Source organism: Mixia osmundae (assembly GCF_000708205.1).
Source record: "Mixia osmundae IAM 14324 unplaced genomic scaffold scaffold_7, whole genome shotgun sequence".
Lineage (NCBI taxonomy): Eukaryota > Fungi > Basidiomycota > Mixiomycetes > Mixiales > Mixiaceae > Mixia > Mixia osmundae.
This window is the reverse complement of record NW_014575557.1, coordinates 436,554-457,047: the sequence shown is the minus strand read 5'-3', so window position 1 is coordinate 457,047 and position 20,494 is coordinate 436,554. Positions and strand designations below refer to the sequence as shown.

Genomic DNA, 20,494 nt, shown 5'->3' with positions numbered 1-20,494 from the left:
GATGCGCAAAGGTGTTGATAGGACAGAACGGGACAGCAGGACAAAGGCGAGCAGCGCGTGCATTTTCTGCCGTGAGCCGGATGTCTCTGATCTATGATCGACTGATCGATAGGGTGATCTTGCCGCTTATCGCCCGCGCAACTGCCGTCCGCGGTTTTTCAGTTGGCTCTGCAGCTCTAAGCGGCAAGCAGGCACCGATCATCGCATCCCTATAGTCGACCTCACGGCATCATGGCGAATACCAATCCCGTTCTCGGCGTCCTCGTCATGGCGCGACATGGCGACAGGTACGTCTTTCTGTGCTCACAGGGCCTTGACACTGACCGGCTGATATAGGCAGGGCTTCTATCAGTCGCCGATCACATACACAGCCAGCAATACAGAGATCACACCGCTCGGCGAAGTAGAAGCCTACAATCTCGGCGTCGCGCTTCGTGAGCAGTACTTGACCGAAGGAGCTGCAGATGCCATTCAGGGATTGCCGTCATATACCCTCGTGCCTAATGCTGCCATCGACTTCAAAGCAGACGCAGGCGGCGAAGGTTCGGTCATCTACGACTCTGCTGTCGCGGTCACGCAGGGTCTCTGGCCAGCGACGGCTCTCTCGAACACAACGCTCGCCAACGGCACACTCGTCGTGTCGCCGCTGGGTGGCTACCAATATGTCGGCATCGGGACTGTTGAGCCGTCGGACTATACGCTCGAAGGGTTCACCTCGTGCAACACTTTCTCAAACTTCACAAGCGAGACATACAATTCGTCTGCGTTCGAGCAAGTCGCTTCGGACAATGCCGTGACGCTGAACAATTTGGCTACGCTCGCGCAGCGCAACGTGACGCTTCCGACGATGTATAACGTCTTTGATTATGTCAACGTTCAGTCGATCCACAACGCGAGCTTTCTGGAGCGATTGAACACCGAGGGATCCTACCTGCTCCCACAGGCACGCTACCTTGCCAACTATCACGAAAATACGCTCTTTGGCTCACCGAATCTGACTTCGATCGCCAACATCGCTGGTCGGACTGTGCTGCCCGACATCCTCGGTGCAGTACAGGGCTATACGAACGCGACGGAGCCCGTCCGCTTCTCATTCCTGGCAGTCTCATACAAGCCCTTCATCTCGCTCTTTAGCATGCTCGGGGTCACCGAGCAATTTCCAGACGTCTATGGTATCGGTGAGCTGGCTTGACTGCAGATAATCACGAGGAAGAGCTGACGCGAGTGTCAGTCAACTATGCTGCCGCTATGACGCTCGAGGTCCGCCAGTCTGCCACGAACACGAGTGGCTACGTCGTCCGGTTCTCCTTCAACAATCAAACAGGCAGCGGATTCACGAGCTACCCCATGTTCGGCGGCAGCGACATCGACTATCCTGTCGATCAGTTTGTCAGCAATCTCGACTCGTCCTCAATCAAGACCCTGTCCGAATGGTGCACGGTCTGCAGTCAGACGACCCTGCGGGGTTGCGACGTCATCACTGCCGCCAACAGCTCGGACGGCATGGATCGACAAGGTTCCGTGACGACCACCTATGGCGATCATGCTACCTCACCCCTTGCGTCCGGCTTCATTGGCGCTGCAGTCATGCTCGCCCTTGTCGCCATCATCCTCGCCGCTCTAGCTGCTGCCGGTATCGTCAGTCTCGGCAGGCGCTCGCGTGCGCGCAAGTACGATCACTACGTACGTGCTTAACAGCTAGTATACAGCTCTGTGCTGAGCAAAGAGCCACAGGAGAGCGATCATGTCGGTCTCAAGCCGACGGGATCCCCTGGTTCCAATTAGCACCACGATCTCGCAGAAGACTTCGCAGGCTCTCGCGTTATGGGCACGCGCAAGGAAGCCATCTAGATTTTTATCATTCACCGCACATTGAAGGATTGCACATCGTTACGACACTTGAAGCAAAGCTCTGTCACGCTGTGAATGTCTTTGCGCAACGCTGAGCCATGCTCCGCGTTCGCTTCATCGAGCTCAGTATCGCTAAAGGCATTGCCCACTTGCTCGGCATTGAGAAGCACTCTCCATGCAAAAGAAGCGTGGAAAATGGGCGGATCGTAGAAGAGCGGCAGGCGAAGCTTCCGGAGGACGACATGCAGCTCTGCAAGGATGGCGGTCAGATTCTCTGCGCCCGCAGCAACGCGACGGGCCAGAAAGGAGCGCGTCTTGTCCTCATTCGTCAATCTGATGAGCTTGTCAAAGGAGATCTCGAAGCTGTCGCTGGCATGAGCACTCGTCCAACATGGACCCAGTCGCGGAGCTCGCCTGCTGATCTTTGCCGCTATAGAACGCACGGCATCTCTCACTTTGTCGGTCTCGTGTGCGCGCAGATAGAGTGTCTTTGAGAGGCTCAGTCGCAAGGAAGGACCATCTGTTGCTCGGACATCGGGATGCGCGGCTTGACACTGCTGAACGATACTAGCAAGGATGGCTCGAGTCGCACGCCGGGGGGTGACTGCGCGAGAGGGATCAGCTCATTGCCATCTCTTTTATTGATCGCATGATTGCCCGCCTTCGATGTAGACTTGTGAGGGGAAGATGCCGTCGACATGAGGCACTGTCCTGACCCGGCCTTGATGGGCAGCAGCATCTTCCTTGCGCTGGTCTGCCACCGTGTGAGCTCCACTGCTCAAGGACTGCTCAAGACGAGCGTGTCGCTCACTTTGCGCAACGAGAGGTTGCAGCTTCCTGCGGACCCCTTCATGAGCCAGCTTTGAGCAACACGTGTCCGCCTTGCCTGCGCTTAGCTGTGGGTCCAGAGCTGTCGTTCATTCACGAGCACAAGCTCTGAGCTCAGGCAAACCATTCACAATCCATCGCGGCTCTGTTGATATCTTGATCGTCGACTGTTTGCATGAGCGATGGCCATGGCAGCGCACCCGACTTCGCTGCTCGGCTGAGAAGCGTGCAGCACATCTGTCGATGGTGCATGGCCGGCAGCAGACGTGTCACAGACAGCATCGCCCTCAACCTCACACTGACTGAGCTGGGCATCAAGTGAGCTCGCACGACGCTGGTATGCTGGCTCACTGATAGGTATTGGCAGGTCGGCATACCTCCTGGACGAGATCGTGCTCAGCCTGCAACAATGCACTGCGCTCCTGCAAGCTCTTGGCCCAGATAGGAGGACGTTGAAACTGCTCTACGACCCTGACACCCAGACCGCTCTGTTCTGCAACACCATTCTCCTCCAAGATATGCAGGGCAAGCTTGACAAGATCTTGTACGTCAATGCAAGCAAGTCGTACAAGCCCACACGGTGCGAACGACCGGAGTGGCTGACTTCGTGCGCCGTTACATCGCTCGAGCGCGATTTTGGGATTGTGCGGAGCTCCTCAACGGCTATCCAGTACCGTCGCCGACTCGTCACACTGGTCGGCGTCCTGCTCGGCTACCCTTACGTTTACTGTTTCGACGATGAAGACTTGGGCGAGATGAACAACCTCGGGAGTGAACCGCTCTGCGTCATCAGTGCCTGGCTCTCGGCGGACCTAGCAGATCATGCTGACAGGCGAGTCTCTGCTCCTGTCCTCCCATCCTGCTTCTGACCAAGCCTCGGTAGCTCACGGAAGAAGCAGCTACGCCACAAAGTTTTGTCCTTCTCTGTTCCGGTCTGCCTGCGAGCCAACAATGAAGAGCTCGCTGCTGCTGTCCTCGCAACCCTAAGGGCTCGCTTGACTGATTGCCCATTGCAGCATCAGATCGACATAACCGTGACTCATGGCATCAGCACACTCGATCGTGTAGCTCTATGATTAGCTTTCCCTTCATCGTTCGTATAACTTCGCATGGGGCGGCATTACCTTGCTGTGCCCTCTGCGCTTTAAGCGAACGACAGACCGAGCGCACCCGTCACGACAAGCATGCTCTCCTCTGTAGTCGCATTGCATCATGACATGTGCCGACACGTCACTATCGCGGACAAGCTATGTAACAGCCCGTGCCAGGAGGCGTCCCTTCGATCACTGATAACGAAGATAAACGAGCTTTGCCGGCAAGGGCTCTGCGTGGCTCTGCGTGGCGAGACCATTGAATGCTGATCTCTTCACGCTGACTCCTCTCTCTCGTGCACATGCTTGTGCCGCAGAGGATCTGTTGACGACCATCACATAGCTGAGCACGTCCACGCCTTGACGCCCTAGGACGGCCTGTGCACACTCGGCCGCCACGGCAAAAGAGGGCGATGCTTTGCTAGCCTTGCGCACAGACGCTTCTGGTGTATATAGCCCATGGCAGATCCCCATGCTCCCATGGCTGCCGGTGTCGTCACGCCTGCCAGCGATTCGGGCGTCAGCGGGCTCGCAGACAGTCGGCCGACTGATAGCAAGCCTGCAAAGCCCGCGATGGTCAAAAGACGGTCGACCTACAGCCCAGATGCGCCTGGAACAGCTACAGACCTCCTCCTCAACAGCGGAGGTCATACCGAGCGGGCAAAGGCGAGTATCGAAGTCTCAACCCTAGCTGCGCGCAGTCGAAGTACTTCACGCGCACCTAGCCTGCACCTGACTACGCCCTCGCTGTCCCGTCAGCCGAGCCAAGATCTCATCTCGACTGCGACAAGTGCTTCGTCAGAGACCGGTCAGGCCGATCAGGATCGAATCGGCAGACGACGCGTCCGTCAGATAGCACGCGAGCATGATGCCGACAGTACACCTCGAGTCGCTTCGAGAGCATCGACGCCTGCACGCCCCAAAGCCACACTCGCTCAATCGCTGCCCGCGACCTTGTCATACGTCAATGAGCCGCTCAAGATCGAAGAGGCAATAAGGCTCCAAGTGAGAGAGGAGCCAAGGCTGGTCAAGACACTGGACGAATCAATATTGCCCGAGGGTATTGGAGACTATACCTTTGTGCCCGCCAATCAAGGCGGCGTGCTCGGCAAAGGCAAGTTCAGCAGCGTCCACATTGCGCTCAAAGGTCACAAGAAGGTGAGATTTGTTTCCCTGTATCACAGAACCGGCTGACGTGCTTTCAGTATGCTGTCAAGCATACGGCGCTTTACCCACACCATCCACTGATTGCCTCTCGACTGTTACGAGAGCCCGCTATTCTTGCTGAACTGCCACACCATCCCAACCTGATTCGCGTCTTCGAAACCATCAGGACGCCTGGTCATTTCTATCTCGTTGGTGCGCTGTTTCATCGCGCATGCAGATCTGAGCTGACGCCAGCATCTCTGCAGAGGAATACTTGCAGGGCTACATCAATCTCGAAGAATACGTCGTCACGTTTCCAGATCACAAGCTACCACTGTCAGTTGCAACCTCTGTCCTCAATCAGCTCGTTTCCGTCGTTCGAACCGGTCTTCACTCGCGCATACAAGTCTGCCATCGTGATATCAAGCCAGAGAATGTCTTGATCAACCCGTCAAGCTTGCACGTTGTCCTGTGAGGCTTTGTTAGGTACTCCTCACGATTCAAAGGCTAATACATGCCAACAGATTCGACTTTGGTCTTTCAACTCACTATTCAGACTCAGAGGCGAAGCTCACGACGTGCTGTGGCAGTCCTGCTTACCACTCACCGGAGCTCTTCCTGAGTTTGAAGCGACCGCCTGGCAGCGTTCGATACCACGGACCTGAGATCGATATATGGTGCATCGGAGTCACGCTACTGAGATGCCTGACCGGTCAAAAGTATCCTCTCGGAATCAGCTCGAATTCACTCCGGCACATGTCAGACAAGAGTATAGATGCGCTGCTTTCGGTCGAGTATAGGGGTCTACGTCGAGTCCTTGCCGGCTTTCTCGATATGGACGGACCAACACGTATGCAAGCATTTGCACAGTACACGCTAGAAGGTCTAGACGAACCACAACAGTCCGGCGAGGCCGCACGAGACGGTAATGACAGCCTTTCGGTCAAGGTCAAGTTCAAGAGCACGACATTCGTCAAGTGTGACGCCACGCATACATTGTACTTGCCTATCGTTTTCGCGCCAACAGGAAGCCCCTCGGACTCGCCTCAGCTTGACAGCAAGGATGCCTCTGGATTCTCGGCCAGCTTCGAGGAGGTCGAGCGTGGCCGCCGCCCATCGAGACAAGATTCACCGCCGGCCCTGCCGGCGATCAGTGACATGCAGGCGAATTTGCAGACCTCTGGCCTGAATGCCGACCAAGCATGTCTGACTCTGGATAATCCTACGGCTCAGCCATTCGACAGGACGGTATCGTTTCTTAAGTATGCCTTGCGTTGCGCTGGCATACTCTATCATGTCGTCAGTCACGGCACAACTGTGAGTGGAGCCAGCTCTCCATCAGCCTCACCGTATTCTTCCGTCGACCTCGAGCAGCGGCAATCTTATGCGATGACGCCGCTCGTTGCATCTGCACAAGGCGACACTGTCCATTTGCGCTGCGTCATCGAGCTGGACGAATCAACGTACCAGCGTCTGTCAATCAAGTCACAAGCTACTAGCGCACTCCAAGCCGCGCTGAAGCGGCCAGCATTGCAAAGAGCCATGACAAGCCATCGCTCATCATCCACACCGCCCTTGCGCGACAAAGCAAGCAAAGAGTCTGACAAGACTTCCAGATCACCCAGAGTCTACTGCATCGCATTTTGGTTGTCCTTCTCTGGCGTCATGACTCTGCCTACCACGCCAGCACGCGTGAAGCAGCCCCGAAGTCGCAAGTCGAGCAATGCACCTGACACCAGCTCGTCTGCTCCCAGTCAGATCGTTGTACGCGCATCCGACACTCGCATCATAGAACACGTACAGAGCGCCCTGTCCATCGGTTCGCGGCTGTCAACAGCATCCCACTCACCAACGCTTGCTTATCGGCCGAGCAAGACGCGAGCAAGTCATCGTCAGAGCCTCGTCATCGAGACCAAGGCAAGACCCGCTCACACGCGATCTGTATCGGTCGACGTGCTCGCACAGCGTCTTGCAAGCGAGGATGCTCCCACCACGCCGTCGCTCGCACCGAGCCCAGAGGAGGTTGGTGCGATAGGACCGCTCGGTCGCATTCTCAACTTCGCACGCGGCGCCATACCTACGAGGCAAGTTGCTGGCAGTACAAAGCTTGCAGAGGCAGAAGGTGCTCGTCTGCAATCGACTGCCGAGCAATTATCTCATGCGCGACACGCGGCTCGTGGAGAGCCGGATGCGAGTCCAACTGGAACAGATGCTAGCAAGGCCGCAAGCGCTATCCTGGCGCAAGATGTGCAGTCAGCCTAAACTTGTCAGTTCTTGCTTGTTGTGTCATTGTAGCATCTGTCATGACACGGCTGGGCTGCACGCGTCGTCTTTGCGCTTTTTCCTTCGCTCAGCGACGAGGCAACGCCCTGCCATGCTTCTCCGTGCCATCCTCGCGCTAGCATCGCATGCTATTCTTCTTGTCCTCGCAATCCCCACCGCGAATCAACATGACCAACTTGGAGAGGACACCGCAATCAGCAAGGCCGCGCTGACTACAAAACTTTTCAACGCAATCGAGGATGTCGCTGCCATCAATCATGACGGTCGTGACTTCGAAGACACAGAATCGTTGAACTCTTATGATGCGGGCAAGGCTGCATTGGCTCTCCATGACTATGCTTTCGGGATGGAAAAGGCGCCACGCCCTCGGCCGAGATACCAGCTCTTGAGCAAATCGCCGTGCTTGTTTGCCCCTCGAACGAAGGCTAAACATCGTCTGCAGTCGTTTTCGAGGCGATCTGCACCATTCCGGTCAACCGGCAGCCGCCTCTGAGCATCAAGACCGTCGGCGAAGGCTCGCTATACTTTCTCACCAAAGGCAGGGAGGGCATCAAGCTTGTGCGAAGCCTTTTGACCTATGCAGCTATCACTTGACCGATATGCTGGGAACAGAATTGGCAAACACCCACGATCATCAAGACAGAGCTCGGAGGTCCCGAGGGCGACAAGCAGTCTGACGCCAACTATCTCCTCGAGCTCATTCTACTCGGCGCATATCCCCCAGGACACAAAGATCGTGCGCACGTACCTCATCACAGTCGAGCCTCACAGACGCATAGAGCAGACATCAACTGTTGCGACGTTCGTTTCAAAGTGATCGTCAGGTTTGGGTTCGTCGAAACGTTTGTCCGCGGCAAGTTGGTCTACTTGGCTACCTTTCTCGCCTGAACGTGCAATACAGCCGTGATACAGGAGGCTTGGCTCGAGTGCAAATCATGGCCAGCTGGCTGTGGTGCCTACTTCGAGACAAGTCCGTATCTCTGCGTCGAGATCGCAGGGTTACTGATGAGCGGTGGTCAGAGAGATACGATTGCGTTGTGTCGCTGCCCGCCTCCTATGTGGCCAATCAGGATTCGGCGGTCTGAGTCCCTGTTGGGGAATGGCGCTCGACAAGACTGGAATGCAAATACATGCCACAAGCAGAGATACATCCCAGACCAAGGTGCAGACCTCAGAGACTTGCTTGAGCGAAGGAACCATGGAAACCCAGGCCGACGCAAGCATTGATGTCGGCAGATGCGATTTCTGTCATTGTGGTCGCATCAAGTACGACGAGGTGAGACATGCCATCCTGGAAAACGACGACAAGCAAAACGCCATCGTCTTCCGTCTTGCCGCCCGGTCGTGGCAAGAAGATAGGCTCGCCTGGACTCCCCTTGTCGGGCGCAACCCAGTGAATCGACCTCCCTGTGGCGAGATCAAGCTTGAGAATGCTACCGCTTAGGATCGTGTCGACCGCGCCTTCTCGGGAGATGCCGTAAGCGAATCGATATGGCAAATGACGGACTGCGGGAGCAGTGACGGGCAGCTCGAAGTAAATCCCCTTGCCGCATGGATGAGAGATCTCGGCATTGGGAGGAGCAGTCTCGGAGCCGATGCCTCTCAGGGTGTATCGTCTGAGACCATCTGGCTTTGCCTTGTTGAGCAGCTTGGCATGCTTTTCGAGGTTCTCCATGTTTTCGATGCTGAGGGCTTCGAGCATTGCGTTTGTATCATAGGCGGACACATCGCAGTGCAGCGTGCCTTCTTCGGACGGATCGTCAAAAGCATTGACCGAATGGAAAGCGAAGAAGGCGGGTGCTTTGCGCTTTGCAACAACTCCTTTGGCAGCTCGATCGATGACATAGAAGTAGGCAGAGCGATGCTTATCCCAGCCTCTGAAGGAATTGATGACATTCTTGTGCCAGAGCACTGGCAGGCCCAGGGCTGCAAAGTCACATTGCCAGACGCACAGGACGACATACTTCTTCGTCAGGAAGAAGGAATGTATGTATGCCATCGGTGCATCTGTGATGGTGGCGAGGATGGTCGCCTTGCCGGAGCCATCGATCTTGAAGACCTTGTAGCCAGCCTTGGGGCCAAATTTGGAAACGTATGAGAAATAGTCATCGCCGTCCTGGTGAGAATGCGCGGGCGCGAGCTCTCCATCAAGCTTGGCGTCCACGCGGCTGTAGTCGAATGCGGTTCTGGGCTCGAGCGTCTCGGGGTCGATGACCATGAGCGAGTTGGAGTCTGTCTTGACGACGATGCCAGACAAGTCGTCTTTTGCCCAAGGAACATCTGGCGCGATCGTCACGCCCACGTTGACACTGGATGGATCCGGAGAGCGTTCGTCCGATCGAAAGACTGTAAAGAGCTTGCTAAATACTGCGCGAGGTTGTTGTCAGCCCTAGACCATATGACAGACAGTCGCGCTACTTACGACGCCGGCAAGGCTCGATCTCGCCAAACGAGACCGAAGGATAACGACCGAGCGACTCGATGGACTTTTTGAGAGCGTCGGTCGAGTAGCGGCTTCGATAGGTGACCTTGCCATCTTTGATAGTGAAGGCCGAATTGATGGAGAGGCCGTCAAACCAGTGCTTCATCTTGACCGTACCGCCGCTCGTCTTTGAGTCGACTTCATACTGTCCCGGACCGGTGCGCAGAAGTGTGCCACTTGAGCGGACATCAGCAAAGCGTCAGGCTGATAGGCCGGGGCAGTTGCTCACTTGATCCAGGTGGGCAGATCACCCTTGACATCAAGCTGAACAGGCTGCCTGACTTCCGAGAGCACGGTGAAGGAGGTCATCGCAAGTCACTGCAGAGCTTGCTCGGGTCTTTGGCGGCCATGCCAACGAGTACGCCTCTTTATAACAAGCTCCATGGCTATCCACCCTTTTCGACCGAAGTCGAGCGAGGTGAGCCGCAGACAGATATTACCTGGTCGAGCTCGCACACGCGGCGGAACTCATGCGGACTCCGCTCGAGAGGGCAGGGCAGGACAGCACTGCATTGCAACCGCATCACTTGCCGAGGCTAGTCGCTGATCTCGGATGGCTGAGCTAGATGGGCGTCTGGCCTACCGAAGCTCAGAGGGCTAATTGAGGGGCGACTAGGGATCCTCTCTGGCTCATGCGGAGACGTCAAGCTCGCCGCTTGCGCTTCTGCGACGGAAAGAATAGCTGCTGCCAGGTCGAGAGGGGTGGGCATGCTCACCTTGGGTTTATTCGACCAGAAGCGAGCCTCTTAAGCCTGACGCGTTTCCCTCCGTCGTCGATGAGTGTGACGAGTCTGCTCTGGCGGGAACAGATCCTTTCACATTTCTGAGCGATGCGCGAGTGCGCTCGAGCTCCAAGTCTTGCGACTTGAGCAGTTTACAGGCCAGGTTGAGTGGAAGGATCTTAAAGATGATGACGAGGAGCATATGCAACTTCTCTCAGATGCGTTGGCCGGTCCGCAAGTACAGTGTGTCGGTCTCCATTGAGGCATGCATAGGTTCCTGGAAAAATTCGAGATCAGTCGATCACCATGCTTTCGCAGAGTGGTCGGTGGGAGGATTCCGGCGAATCTACAAAGAGTCGCGATCGCAGCGTAACAGAGCTTGCTGCTAACCATGGCAGATCTCTCTGGCTTGTTCGGCCGCTCAGCTAGCAATGCTCCTCGTGCGTCTGTCTATCATCGGCACAGTCCCCAGGCTGACGAGCTCCCGCAGCACAAGATCCGCAAGTGCGAAAGCAGCAGATCATGAACGAAGTCTCTAACCAAATGGGTTCGTGAACGCTTCGGGCGAGTCGAGTCGTTGACTCAAGCATGCATGAAACTACAGCCATGGCCAATGCGCAAGAGCTCGTCAACGTCAGTGCTGCTGCAGAGCGGTAGAGTCGGAGCTGACGATGCACCCGACAGAAACTGAACGAAAAGTGCTACGAAAAGTGCATCACACGACCGTCGACGAGCCTATCGAGCAGCGAAGAGACTTGTCTCGCTCGGTGTATGGACCGCTTCCTCGAATCCTGTACGTCTATGCCTTTTCACTCGATCGCCGCACTCGCTCATGACGCCCGAACCAGTCAACGTCGTCTCGAGAACCTATGTGGCGAGGATGGCGAGAGAGAGGGACGCTCAGCAACTCGCGGCCGGATCGGTAGATGACTCAAAGTTCCTGTAGTGCCACTCTGTACAGACTGCATGCTCGCAGCGTACGAGCGACGTATGTACAGAGAATGAGTACAAGAGTGCGATATAGCAACAGGCGCGCCAGAGGCTAGACGTGACATGAGACTGAGCAGGAGAGTCGACTAGCATGCGCAAGAGTCGAGTGGTCCCTTGGCGGACGTGTCCAGGTCGACTCTGCCCCTTCCGGGCTGAGCAGCCGCACGATCCAACGGCATCTTTGTTGCTGCACATCGACATCAGCAAAGGCTGGCAGCATGATACACGTCGACGTACCTAGCTCTTTGAAGAGCTCGGTCACATTGGTAGCTTCCTTGGCGGAGGTCTCGAAGAAGAGCAAGCCTTCCTCTTGGGCATACTTCTCCGCTGTCTGCAAGACACGAACCTCGCAAATGAGAGATGAGTCTGATCCGGCAAGGTGTGCTTGCCTCTCTCGGAATTGCCCTTCGCGTCTCCGCCAGATCCACTTTATTGCCCGCGAGCGCAATGACGATAGAGGGATCTGCCTGGCGTTGTAACTCTTTGACCCACGCTTTCGCCTTGTCGAGCGTGCCCTATGACCCAGACTCAGACATTGCAGCCATTCAGACGATGGAGCTCGCCTCGCTCGTGATGTCATAGACGACGACAGCAGCCTGTGCGCCTCTGTGACAAGTTCCCGTCTGCGCGTCAGACCGATGTAGGCAGCGCGTGACTCGGCGTCGTACCTGTAATACATGGGCGCGAGCGAGCGATACCTCTCCTGGCCAGCGGTATCCCATATCTGCTTCCCGCCCCTGATCAGACATTGCCTACGCATGATGTAGCTGCCCGCGTGCCTCAAACTTGATCGTCGTGTTCTCGTCCAGTGACACGATCTGAGTCAGAAAGGCCGCCCCAATCGTCGATTCTCTGTACTCCGAGAATTCCTCTGGGTCATGAGGACGTCGTAAGCCGGTGACACAGCGCGCGCAAGAGTGAACAGCCTCACGCTTGACGAATTGAAGCACGAGCGAGGACTTGCCGCATGCTGATTCGCCGAGCAGCACCACTGTGACAACGTTGCATCACTCGTCAGTCCTTTTGGGGTCCATAGAAGCGTCTGTCGCACATTTGAAGCTGGATCTCGCCGCCATTGTCGCTGTTGTCGTGCCGCTTGACGCCCTATCTACGTCGATAGCCAGTAAAGACCGGAAAGTTCGACGTCACGAAGAAGAAGCACCGCGTCGACCCGAGGCGGATAGCGAACAGAGACGTGCCACGTTGTGCATACTCGATTTCGTCAGCAGCAGAGCAAGGACGCCATCATGTCGGCTCAACCGAAGCGAACGATGCGAGTCGTTCACTCGACGCTCTCGACTCCACGCTCACGTTCCTTCTAGGCTGCATTTAGGCAACCTGCCACCGAAGCAGAAGGACTTTTCACTCGAATTTCCCGTCACGTACGTTCATCTGGTCATCAGGTTGAGGACTTTGGCTCACAGGACATCGCCCGCTTGCCTGCAGTCCCGGTCGAGTCAATCCCAATCAGGTGAGCTAAAAGAGCTTCAACTGATAGGCACGCGCTGACATGAGCCGCCTACAGCCACCCTGGCCAGCGTACCGTGGGCACGTCATCCCTGATACGCGCTTTGTTCGCGTGTCTCATATTACCGTGACGCTGGCGCAGATACCATGAATACAGTTTTGCGCATGCGACCATGGGCGTTCGTCTGCCCACCATTCTCGGCAAGGCCATCGATGATACCGTCAAGACGCTCAACGAACGCGTCGGTCGTGCTCTGTCTCTTCTTCGACGCGCTCGCTGACCGTGATTGCTGCAGTACAACGAAGACGAGATCGTCGACTTGGTCTCTTGCATCGAACGAATGGAGGACCTCATGGACGACTTGCACCAAAACAGTGCGCTCGCCGCCTCTCAGGACCACAGCAAGTCTGACACATATAATGTCCAGGCAAACTGCGCCCCATTGTCGACGATGGCGAGGGAGACGTCGCGCTCTGGAATAAGGAAATTGCAAAGTACTTCAGAGGCAAGGATTTCATGAACGCACCTTGGCTCTTTGCAGAGGCCTACAAATACCGAAGGTAGGCACACCGCTTTCGCTCTGTGTTTTATGCTGATCACGGCTGGCAGATTGCACGAGTGCTTCAGTGTTTCCAAATATTGGAAGAATTACGACGTCTTCTTCCGACAAAAGGTAGATCCACTGCGCCCGCAGCTTGCCGTTGCTCAGCCTCTCCGCAGTGTGATACCTTTTCCCGATCAAGTCAGGCCGTCTTTGAGCTCTCGACGCGATTCGCAGACGATTTCAAGTACGCCACCGGTATCGACGAAGCCGGACAAGCCAAAGCCCGTCAGCTCATCTTCCATGAGCTCACCCAAGTCTGCCTCTGGGGAAACTCGACAGATCTCTCGCTCTTGATCAACATGACCGAGGAAGACATCAAGAAGCTTCAGTCGACCGGTGGCGACCACTTGGCCGATACAGAGAAGAACATCCTTGGCAATCACATGGACCGACTCTGGCAGCTCGTCAGTCAGATCAAAGATGGCCGAATCGACTTTGTGCTCGACAATGCCGGCTTTGAGCTCTACTGCGACTGCGTCTATGCCGACTTTCTGATCCAGTGTGGGATCGCGAAAGAAGTCAGATTCCACGGCAAGCGATTTGCCTGGTTCGTTTCTGACGTCACACGAAACGATTGGAACTGGCTGCTCAACTCGATGGTCTACGGTCATCTGTTCACCGGTGTCAGCGACGAGGAGCTCGCCAGTCTGAAGAAGATGGGTCAGAGATGGAAGAAATACGAAAAGGCCGGACAATGGAAGTACCAGGAGCATCCGTTCTGGTGCACAGGCTACACCTTTGTCAGTCCCACTGCCTTAAAACTGAAGCTAAGCTAAGTAGACTGCGACAGTGGGATCTCAAGAGCGAAGCACCCGATCTTTTCCTCGATCTAAGCGAATCTGATCTCGTCATGTTCAAAGGCGATCTCAACCACCGCAAACTCACCTATGATGTCCGTATCTCACTCTCTGAGCATCAGGAGAGACACTGAATTGCGCGAGGCTCACCAGTGTCACGCACCCCCAAGCACGCCATTCGACATTGCCATCGGACCCCTTGCCTCTGAATCTGGCGCACCCCCAGTAGTATCACTCCGAACGATCAAATCAGATGTCGTTGTTGGCATCAAGGCAGGCGAAGCAGAAAGATTGGACAAGGAAGAGCCAGGCTGGAAGATCTCGGGCAAGTATGCAGTCATCCTGCTCAGCGAGGGCGACAAGGGCGGAAAGGTCATGTTCACTTGAGCAGCACTCATCTTAGCTTCAGTTCCTCTCGAGCATGCAAACAGCTGCACATGACGAAAAGCTATCCACATGTATATGAATCAAATGGAGCTCTTAGATGGCTCTTTGCTTGAGATGTCTTTGGACTCGGTGGGCTCCACCCGCACCGCCAGTCTGTCAATTCGCGTCGCGGTGGCAAACTGCTCCTCGAGCCAGCCAGCCATGGAACGGAGGGCTTCTACTTGGGCTGGACTGCCTAGCGAGCTATGGGATGCAGTTCTCTCTCAGCTGAGCCGGTCAGACGCGGGCCCGACGGCACTGTCTCTGTCAAGAGCGCTGCCGAGAACGTCCATCTCGACGTCACACCTCTGGCAGCATGTCGAGCTGACGACAGCGCAACAGATCCGAGCTCTGTCGCGGGTCATCCACAAGGATTCCGAGCGAATGGATCAGCTCAGGCAGTCTACTTGCTCGCTGCGGTCTCGCGTCTGGCTACTCGATCCCCATGTCCTCTGCAATGTCAGTCCCAATGAAGCCTGCCGTTGTCGAGCTGACAAGCCACGCAGGCCGTCGCACGATTCACAGAGCTCAAAGAGCTCGAGATGAGCATAGGACCCGCCTTTCCGCCGACGCCGCTCATCGAGCTCATGCAGCAAACCCACCAATTCACTTCGTTGACGTCGCTCAAGCTCATCTTCAATATTTACTTGGTCGAAAGGAGCTACTATCGCTTCCTGGCGGGCATCTACTTTGATGGCGTGCTCAAGGAGCTAGCAAAGTGGCCAGGCACAGTGCCGCTCAAACGGCTTTCACTCATTCAGACCATGCCCAGAATGACGCACGAGTTGCGCGACGGATCAGAGGACTTGAAGCCTCTGAGCGGCGCACCTCGCACACGCTTCGCACAGCCTATCGTATTCTTTGATCTACGCTGTGTTGCTGCGCTATGCCGCAACGAGCAGCTCACGCATCTCACTATCCGCATCCCGCGCCGGCGGGTCTTAGCAGTATTGAGCGACAATGACCCGCTCGACAAGCCGTTGCTACCCCAGTTGCGCTGTCTCGATGTCAGCACGACGCTTGTCGATTCTTCGGCCGGTATGTGGCAGCTCCTCGCTCGCTTCCCACGCTTGGAGCACCTCGTCCTCGACGAGACGAATCTCGTCACGCGCTCGACTTCAGACGAGGAGCTACATGCCATCGGCAAAAACTGTGCGCTTACCGGTCTGCTGCGAATGAAGCGACTGCAGAAGCTCGTCAAGGTCTCTTATAATGCCTTTGTGGCTGCATCGCCATTCGACGTGCCAGAGCGGTTTATCCTGCTGCCGCCTGCACCATGCTTGCGAAGCATTTGCGCAGGTTGCGAGGGATTAGACGATGCAGCGGGTCTGCAGAAGAGCTTCCACAAAGGCTGGCGAGAAGGCGCCAATCTCGTCAGAGATGCTGTCAGAGACAGGCTATCTGATCTCGATATCGCATCCCGCAAGCAAAAGACGTTTGCATTTCTCGAGTTTGCCAATACGGATGCAATCAGTGACGCCGTCTACAAGAAGCCTGTGTCGATCTGGCAGAGCTTCCTCGATACCTGGCAGCTCGTGCCGTCGACGATCGAACGAGCAAGATCGCTTGACGAACGATGGGCGACGGCAGCCTGTGTGCTCTGTCTGACGTCCGATTGCGCACCCTCTGGCATGTCTGCATACGACACTGACGGCTACGATTGCAGTCCTGATTGGACGCGACCTCCATCATCTGCACATGCACCCGGCTGCGCTCACTTGCAATCTCACGACGAGCGATGAGCTTTCTCAGAGATAGTGATCGAGCTGGTACAAGAGTGTCTTGCCTCTTGTGTTGCCGATAGCCAGCAGCTTGCTATCGGCTCTGAAGCTCATGCCTGTCACATGTGCCAGTGGTGTTTGGCTGGTAGGCCAGTTCGAGCAGACGGTTCTTGAATCTGTATGTATCTGTGCTTGTTGTCAGCACCACCTCGAGTCTCTTATTGCATGGACCTCACCAGTCGCAGAGCGTGGTCAGATTGACGAGAGGCGATAGCCAGCAGCTCGCTTGAGCTGTTGAAGGTCATTGCAGAGATTGACGTCGTCAGTTGATCAAATGTCTTTGCTGCCTTGGCCTGCTCTGTAAAGCCGAGCGCAGCGGTAGCAGAATGTTTGCTCGTTGCTTGATGGATGTCTTCTCTCGCATAGAGATTGACAATGCCCGAAGTCGAGCCGATTGCCAACAGCCGTTCGGAAGGGTCGGTCGACAGTCCCGTCGTACCGAATCCGCCTGCATCTTTCCATCGTGCCATACATCGCCGAGTGCCGACATCCCAGATGTACACCTCTGCATCGCTGCCGAGCACGATGAGCTCCTTGCCTTGCTTCTGCCAGGCAAGTCCTTTGACGGGTGAGCTCGTCTTGACCGTTCCTACTACTTGGCCACCTGCTCCGAAGCTGGAGGTATAGTCGATGAGGTGCACCATACCGGATCTGCCAGCGACAGCCAGCATGCTCGAGGCTGACGATGGAGTGGAATTGGCAAATTTGAAGAGCTCCATGCCGCCTCCCTCCGAGCCTGCGGCCTGATGGCTCCACATGCCACGAGGAGATCGAACGGCACGACCGGATTGTAAGTCGTAGCTGTACCAGAACGGTCGATTGCCGGTGAGCAAGATAGAGTTGCCCGTAGGATCAAAGGCTGCACTGCTGATGGGTAGTTCTGGCAGATGGACCGACTGCAAGAGCGTGTTCTGCAGACCGTCAATCTGGAAGAGCTTGAGTCGTCTGTCTGATGAGGCAGTGAACAGAATCGAGGCAGACGGGTGGAATGACAGGGCTTGAATGCCCGATTTTGCTTTGGACTGAAAGTTGGCATCTTTCAATCGTGTCATTCGGATTTCGCCCTTCTTGAGCCGTTTACCGCGCTTGAGTATACCGGCAGACGTGGTAGAGAGGAGATCGTCTTGCTGCTGCGTTGCCCGTGTCTGTCGAGCGCTCGTTGCCCAAGCCGGCGTGGGATGCATTTTTTCATACTGCTGCCGGAGCCGTTGTTCATAGTCCTGGACGCCGACGATGCTAGTCTCATCCCGCGCTCGCTTGAGCTTCTTGAGACGTGATCGGTTGAGGGGTATGACCATCTCGCCCGCGTCAGTCGTCGCCTGATCTGCCGGATCATTCCAGAGAGCTTTCTTCCGTGCTCGGACTGGCTGCACGTCTTGTGTCTCCTCATCGCTGTCAGATGCAAACGCCTCTCGACTTGTGCTGTCGTCGTCGCTGTCGCTGTCGCTGGCATCGTCATCGTCCTCGTCTGAGGCGCGTTGCTTGCCTCTCGCAGTCGGAGAGGGTAGACTGTCGTCCATCTGGAACAGCTGCAGACGAGCAGACTGCTATCAGACACGTTCATATGGGAAGTCAGGACACCTGCCTGATCATCTGCAACGTGGGTGGCGGCCTGCTTGCTCGAGCGGTCCACACGCAGATCTGAAGTGCTAGCATGACTGCCGCCGAAGAGAGCAGCCTCTAGCTCCAACTCCTCCCGTGTCTTGCCTTGCCCTTCTTCATCGTCATCTGCTCCGAGTATGGCTCCCGCATGATCCTCTGCAGCCTCCCCTTGGCTATCATCATCATCATCAAATTTAGCTTTTGTAGGTTTGTTGGCGGGCTTCGAGCTTGTGATGCGCCTTCTCTTCTGCCTGTTGCTACGCTGGGCTAGTCTACGGGCATCGCTGGGTGGCAAGAGAGAGAGCGAGTCTGCCATGGCCGGCATACCCCTCAGAGAGACGAGGACAGCGAATTTTGCAGCAGCCTTCAACTTCTTTCAAGTCGCGCGCGCTTCCGTCGTCGCCACGTTGCTGGGCCGGCCCGATTGTGCGACGTCCCTCGAGCGGCGATGGCCAGCTCGACGCCATGGCATGTGCTTGGAGGAGATGACGAAGATGTCGAGGGCGGCGACGTGGGCAGAGCGCTCGACGGGCCTTCCGAGCCGCCAAAGCCATCCTCACGCACGCGAACGGTCTCCTTCCCTCCCGAGACATACGGCGAAGAGCAGGGACTCCAACAGACCGAGAAAGGCGAGGAGGCTCACCTGCTCGGCCATGCCGAACCATCCAAGACGCGGAGGTCTCGCCGGCAGAGGAGAGAACAGGCTGAAGCGTTCAGAGCTCGCGCAAAGGGCACCGATGCACTTTTGTGCGGCTTGAGACCGGGCAGAGCGCTCCTCATCGGCGTACCCGGCGTACTCCTGCTTCTCTTCCTCGTCAACCATTTCCCGTCGCTCAGTCGTCCCAATCGCTCCCAGCAGGTGGATGCCTACGCCAAAGGCAGGCAGGAATCTCCCGTCGCGGACGGGCCCTGGGCTTCAGTCGGTACTGCGTTCGGCACCAACGAGGCTTACAACGAAGACGAGCATGATACTCGTCCTGCGCCTTACTCCAACGGGACTGCAAAGTTCAGAAAGACGGTCATCATCGTCTCGCTCGATGGCGTGAGGCCAGACTATCTAGAGCGCAGCCTCACGCCCAATCTTGTCGATATCAGCGAAAAAGGTCTCAAGGCGGAGTACATGAAGCCCGTCTTCCCATCGCTCACCTTTCCCAACCATTGGGCGCTTGCAACCGGCGTACGTGACCTCTCTGCGTCGCATCATAGACCGGCAACTGACCCGCCTGCAGCTATATGCCGAATCACATGGCATCGTCGCAAACGATTTCTACGATCCGAGCGACGACACAGAGTTTGTCTATACGGACAGTAGCAAATCTTGGGCGTCCAAGTGGTGGGGCGGCGAGCCCATCTGGTCTACTGCTGTCAAGGCTGGCATCAAGACCGCCAATCTCATGTGGCCCGGTCCACCCATGTAAGCTGCTTGCCCTCTCCAGCCTCGCACGCTAAAGCTGCAGCACACAGGATGAAGGACGGCACGCGACCGACGTACTTCCACGCATTCGAAAACAACTATCACTGGTCGAAGAAGCTAGACGTCATCACAAGATGGATCGATATGCCGCTTCGCTCTCGGCCTCAACTCATCATGGCCTACCTGCCCGAGGTCGATCAAGAGGGCCACCGCACAGGTCCTGATAGTGACAAGCTGCAGGAGAAGCTCACCTATGTCGATGACTTTGCAAAGGCCTTGCACGACAGTATGAAAGATCGCAACCTACACGATCTCGTAGATATCATATTTGTTTCCGACCATGGCATGACCGATACCAATAACGAGAGACTCGTCCTGCTCGACGAAGTCTTGGGCGAGCAAGGTCATGCCGCCATATTGCACAAGGAAGGCTGGCCATCCTGCGGTCTCCGGTTCAACGAGTCACTCGTCGACACCGACGACATGCTCAAAACGCTACGCGAAGCAGCAAAGAAGAGCGACGGTGGCTTTGCAGTCTATACTCACCAGGACATGCCCGAACGATGGCACTTCAGTGGCAATCCTCGCATAGCTCCCATCTATGTCGTCCCAGAAACAGGTTGGGTCATAACAGACAAGAATGAATTCTACGTAGACATGAATGGCGATTATCATCCCAAGGGCAATCACGGCTACGATCCGGACGACGAGCCTATGCATGCTATCTTCGTTGCTCACGGTCCCATGGCAGAGCACATCAAGACAAAGCGCAGGAGGACAAAACGAGCTGATCAGGCTCTGACGGTCATCGAGCCTTTTCACAACCTTGAGATCTACAACCTACTTGCAACGCTGCTCCAGATCGAGAAGACCGCTCCCAACAATGGTACAGTCGGGTTCTGGTCGACTCACCTAGACTTATGAATGCTATATGTTGTCTTATCTCATTGTACCATGCTGTTGAACCCCAACCGCGATACATGTGTCTTGGCCGACGCTACAGATGAAG

The 20,494-nt window shown here is 56.0% G+C and overlaps 10 protein-coding genes across 10 annotated transcripts; 6 read left to right on the top strand and 4 right to left on the bottom strand.

Annotated features, from left to right (window-relative positions):
• Positions 1-146: 146 nt before the first annotated feature.
• Positions 147-2,097, top strand: L969DRAFT_76545 (uncharacterized protein). The gene is made up of 4 exons (XM_014711497.1): positions 147-287; positions 337-1,178; positions 1,232-1,683; positions 1,735-2,097. Exons 1-4 carry the CDS (start codon positions 232-234, stop codon positions 1,783-1,785), a joined length of 1,401 nt encoding a protein of 466 aa, XP_014566983.1. The 5' UTR covers positions 147-231; the 3' UTR covers positions 1,786-2,097.
• On the bottom strand, positions 1,863-2,772 carry L969DRAFT_95489 (uncharacterized protein; the record flags this gene model as incomplete). Its single annotated transcript, XM_014711496.1, has 5 exons — positions 1,863-2,214; positions 2,266-2,408; positions 2,526-2,605; positions 2,663-2,688; positions 2,738-2,772. 5 exons carry the CDS (start codon positions 2,770-2,772, stop codon positions 1,863-1,865), a joined length of 636 nt encoding a protein of 211 aa, XP_014566982.1.
• An 82-nt stretch (positions 2,773-2,854) lies between these two features.
• On the top strand, positions 2,855-8,284 carry L969DRAFT_95488 (uncharacterized protein; the record flags this gene model as incomplete). Its single annotated transcript, XM_014711495.1, has 11 exons — positions 2,855-2,997; positions 3,047-3,511; positions 3,563-3,713; positions 4,227-4,928; positions 4,976-5,129; positions 5,183-5,387; positions 5,441-7,168; positions 7,212-7,465; positions 7,642-7,757; positions 7,812-7,935; positions 8,112-8,284. 11 exons carry the CDS (start codon positions 2,855-2,857, stop codon positions 8,282-8,284), a joined length of 4,215 nt encoding a protein of 1,404 aa, XP_014566981.1.
• An 86-nt stretch (positions 8,285-8,370) lies between these two features.
• On the bottom strand, positions 8,371-9,990 carry L969DRAFT_18421 (uncharacterized protein; the record flags this gene model as incomplete). Its single annotated transcript, XM_014711282.1, has 3 exons — positions 8,371-9,566; positions 9,622-9,857; positions 9,911-9,990. The coding sequence occupies 3 exons, from the start codon at positions 9,988-9,990 to the stop codon at positions 8,371-8,373; spliced, it is 1,512 nt and encodes a 503-aa protein (XP_014566768.1).
• An 804-nt stretch (positions 9,991-10,794) lies between these two features.
• L969DRAFT_76538 (uncharacterized protein) lies at positions 10,795-11,486 on the top strand (the record flags this gene model as incomplete). The annotated part of the gene is made up of 5 exons (XM_014711494.1): positions 10,795-10,843; positions 10,894-10,950; positions 11,008-11,036; positions 11,088-11,196; positions 11,252-11,486. 5 exons carry the CDS (start codon positions 10,795-10,797, stop codon positions 11,347-11,349), a joined length of 342 nt encoding a protein of 113 aa, XP_014566980.1. The 3' UTR covers positions 11,350-11,486.
• Positions 11,326-12,527, bottom strand: L969DRAFT_88842 (uncharacterized protein). The gene is made up of 8 exons (XM_014711493.1): positions 12,445-12,527; positions 12,325-12,384; positions 12,173-12,264; positions 12,062-12,117; positions 11,957-11,999; positions 11,783-11,908; positions 11,631-11,724; positions 11,326-11,580 (listed from the first exon to the last, which is right to left on the bottom strand). Exons 1-8 carry the CDS (start codon positions 12,467-12,469, stop codon positions 11,480-11,482), a joined length of 597 nt encoding a protein of 198 aa, XP_014566979.1. The 5' UTR covers positions 12,470-12,527; the 3' UTR covers positions 11,326-11,479.
• A 30-nt stretch (positions 12,528-12,557) lies between these two features.
• L969DRAFT_76534 (uncharacterized protein) lies at positions 12,558-14,770 on the top strand. Its single transcript, XM_014711492.1, has 11 exons — positions 12,558-12,666; positions 12,716-12,775; positions 12,840-12,864; positions 12,919-12,941; positions 13,003-13,102; positions 13,157-13,235; positions 13,289-13,421; positions 13,471-13,534; positions 13,582-14,205; positions 14,256-14,357; positions 14,416-14,770. The coding sequence occupies exons 1-11, from the start codon at positions 12,641-12,643 to the stop codon at positions 14,647-14,649; spliced, it is 1,470 nt and encodes a 489-aa protein (XP_014566978.1). The 5' UTR covers positions 12,558-12,640; the 3' UTR covers positions 14,650-14,770.
• Positions 14,684-16,430, top strand: L969DRAFT_95483 (uncharacterized protein; the record flags this gene model as incomplete). Its single annotated transcript, XM_014711491.1, has 3 exons — positions 14,684-14,720; positions 14,849-15,147; positions 15,195-16,430. The coding sequence occupies 3 exons, from the start codon at positions 14,684-14,686 to the stop codon at positions 16,428-16,430; spliced, it is 1,572 nt and encodes a 523-aa protein (XP_014566977.1).
• Positions 16,431-16,436: 6 nt separating this feature from the next.
• Positions 16,437-18,387, bottom strand: L969DRAFT_95482 (uncharacterized protein; the record flags this gene model as incomplete). Its single annotated transcript, XM_014711490.1, has 3 exons — positions 16,437-16,595; positions 16,646-17,998; positions 18,055-18,387. 3 exons carry the CDS (start codon positions 18,385-18,387, stop codon positions 16,437-16,439), a joined length of 1,845 nt encoding a protein of 614 aa, XP_014566976.1.
• Positions 18,388-18,466: 79 nt separating this feature from the next.
• Positions 18,467-20,409, top strand: L969DRAFT_76526 (uncharacterized protein; the record flags this gene model as incomplete). The annotated part of the gene is made up of 3 exons (XM_014711489.1): positions 18,467-19,248; positions 19,301-19,485; positions 19,536-20,409. The coding sequence occupies exons 1-3, from the start codon at positions 18,520-18,522 to the stop codon at positions 20,407-20,409; spliced, it is 1,788 nt and encodes a 595-aa protein (XP_014566975.1). The 5' UTR covers positions 18,467-18,519.
• Positions 20,410-20,494: the final 85 nt, after the last annotated feature.

Excerpts from the sequence above, each read along its gene's own strand:
- L969DRAFT_76545 (XM_014711497.1), top strand. The coding sequence starts at position 232 with ATGGCGAATACCAATCCCGTTCTCGGCGTCCTCGTCATGGCGCGACAT. Across the intron at positions 288-336 it reads ATGGCGCGACATGGCGACAG|GCAGGGCTTCTATCAGTCGC; the intron begins GTACGTCTTTCT and ends CGGCTGATATAG. Across the intron at positions 1,179-1,231 it reads TCCAGACGTCTATGGTATCG|TCAACTATGCTGCCGCTATG; the intron begins GTGAGCTGGCTT and ends CGCGAGTGTCAG.
- L969DRAFT_88842 (XM_014711493.1), bottom strand. The coding sequence starts at position 12,469 with ATGGCGGCGAGATCCAGCTTCAAAT. Across the intron at positions 12,385-12,444 it reads GGCGAGATCCAGCTTCAAAT|TGGTGCTGCTCGGCGAATCA; the intron begins GTGCGACAGACG and ends ACGTTGTCACAG. Across the intron at positions 12,118-12,172 it reads ACACGACGATCAAGTTTGAG|ATATGGGATACCGCTGGCCA; the intron begins GCACGCGGGCAG and ends GGCGGGAAGCAG.
- L969DRAFT_76534 (XM_014711492.1), top strand. The coding sequence starts at position 12,641 with ATGTCGGCTCAACCGAAGCGAACGAT. Across the intron at positions 12,776-12,839 it reads TCACTCGAATTTCCCGTCAC|TCCCGGTCGAGTCAATCCCA; the intron begins GTACGTTCATCT and ends GCTTGCCTGCAG. Across the intron at positions 14,358-14,415 it reads ACCGCAAACTCACCTATGAT|TGTCACGCACCCCCAAGCAC; the intron begins GTCCGTATCTCA and ends GAGGCTCACCAG.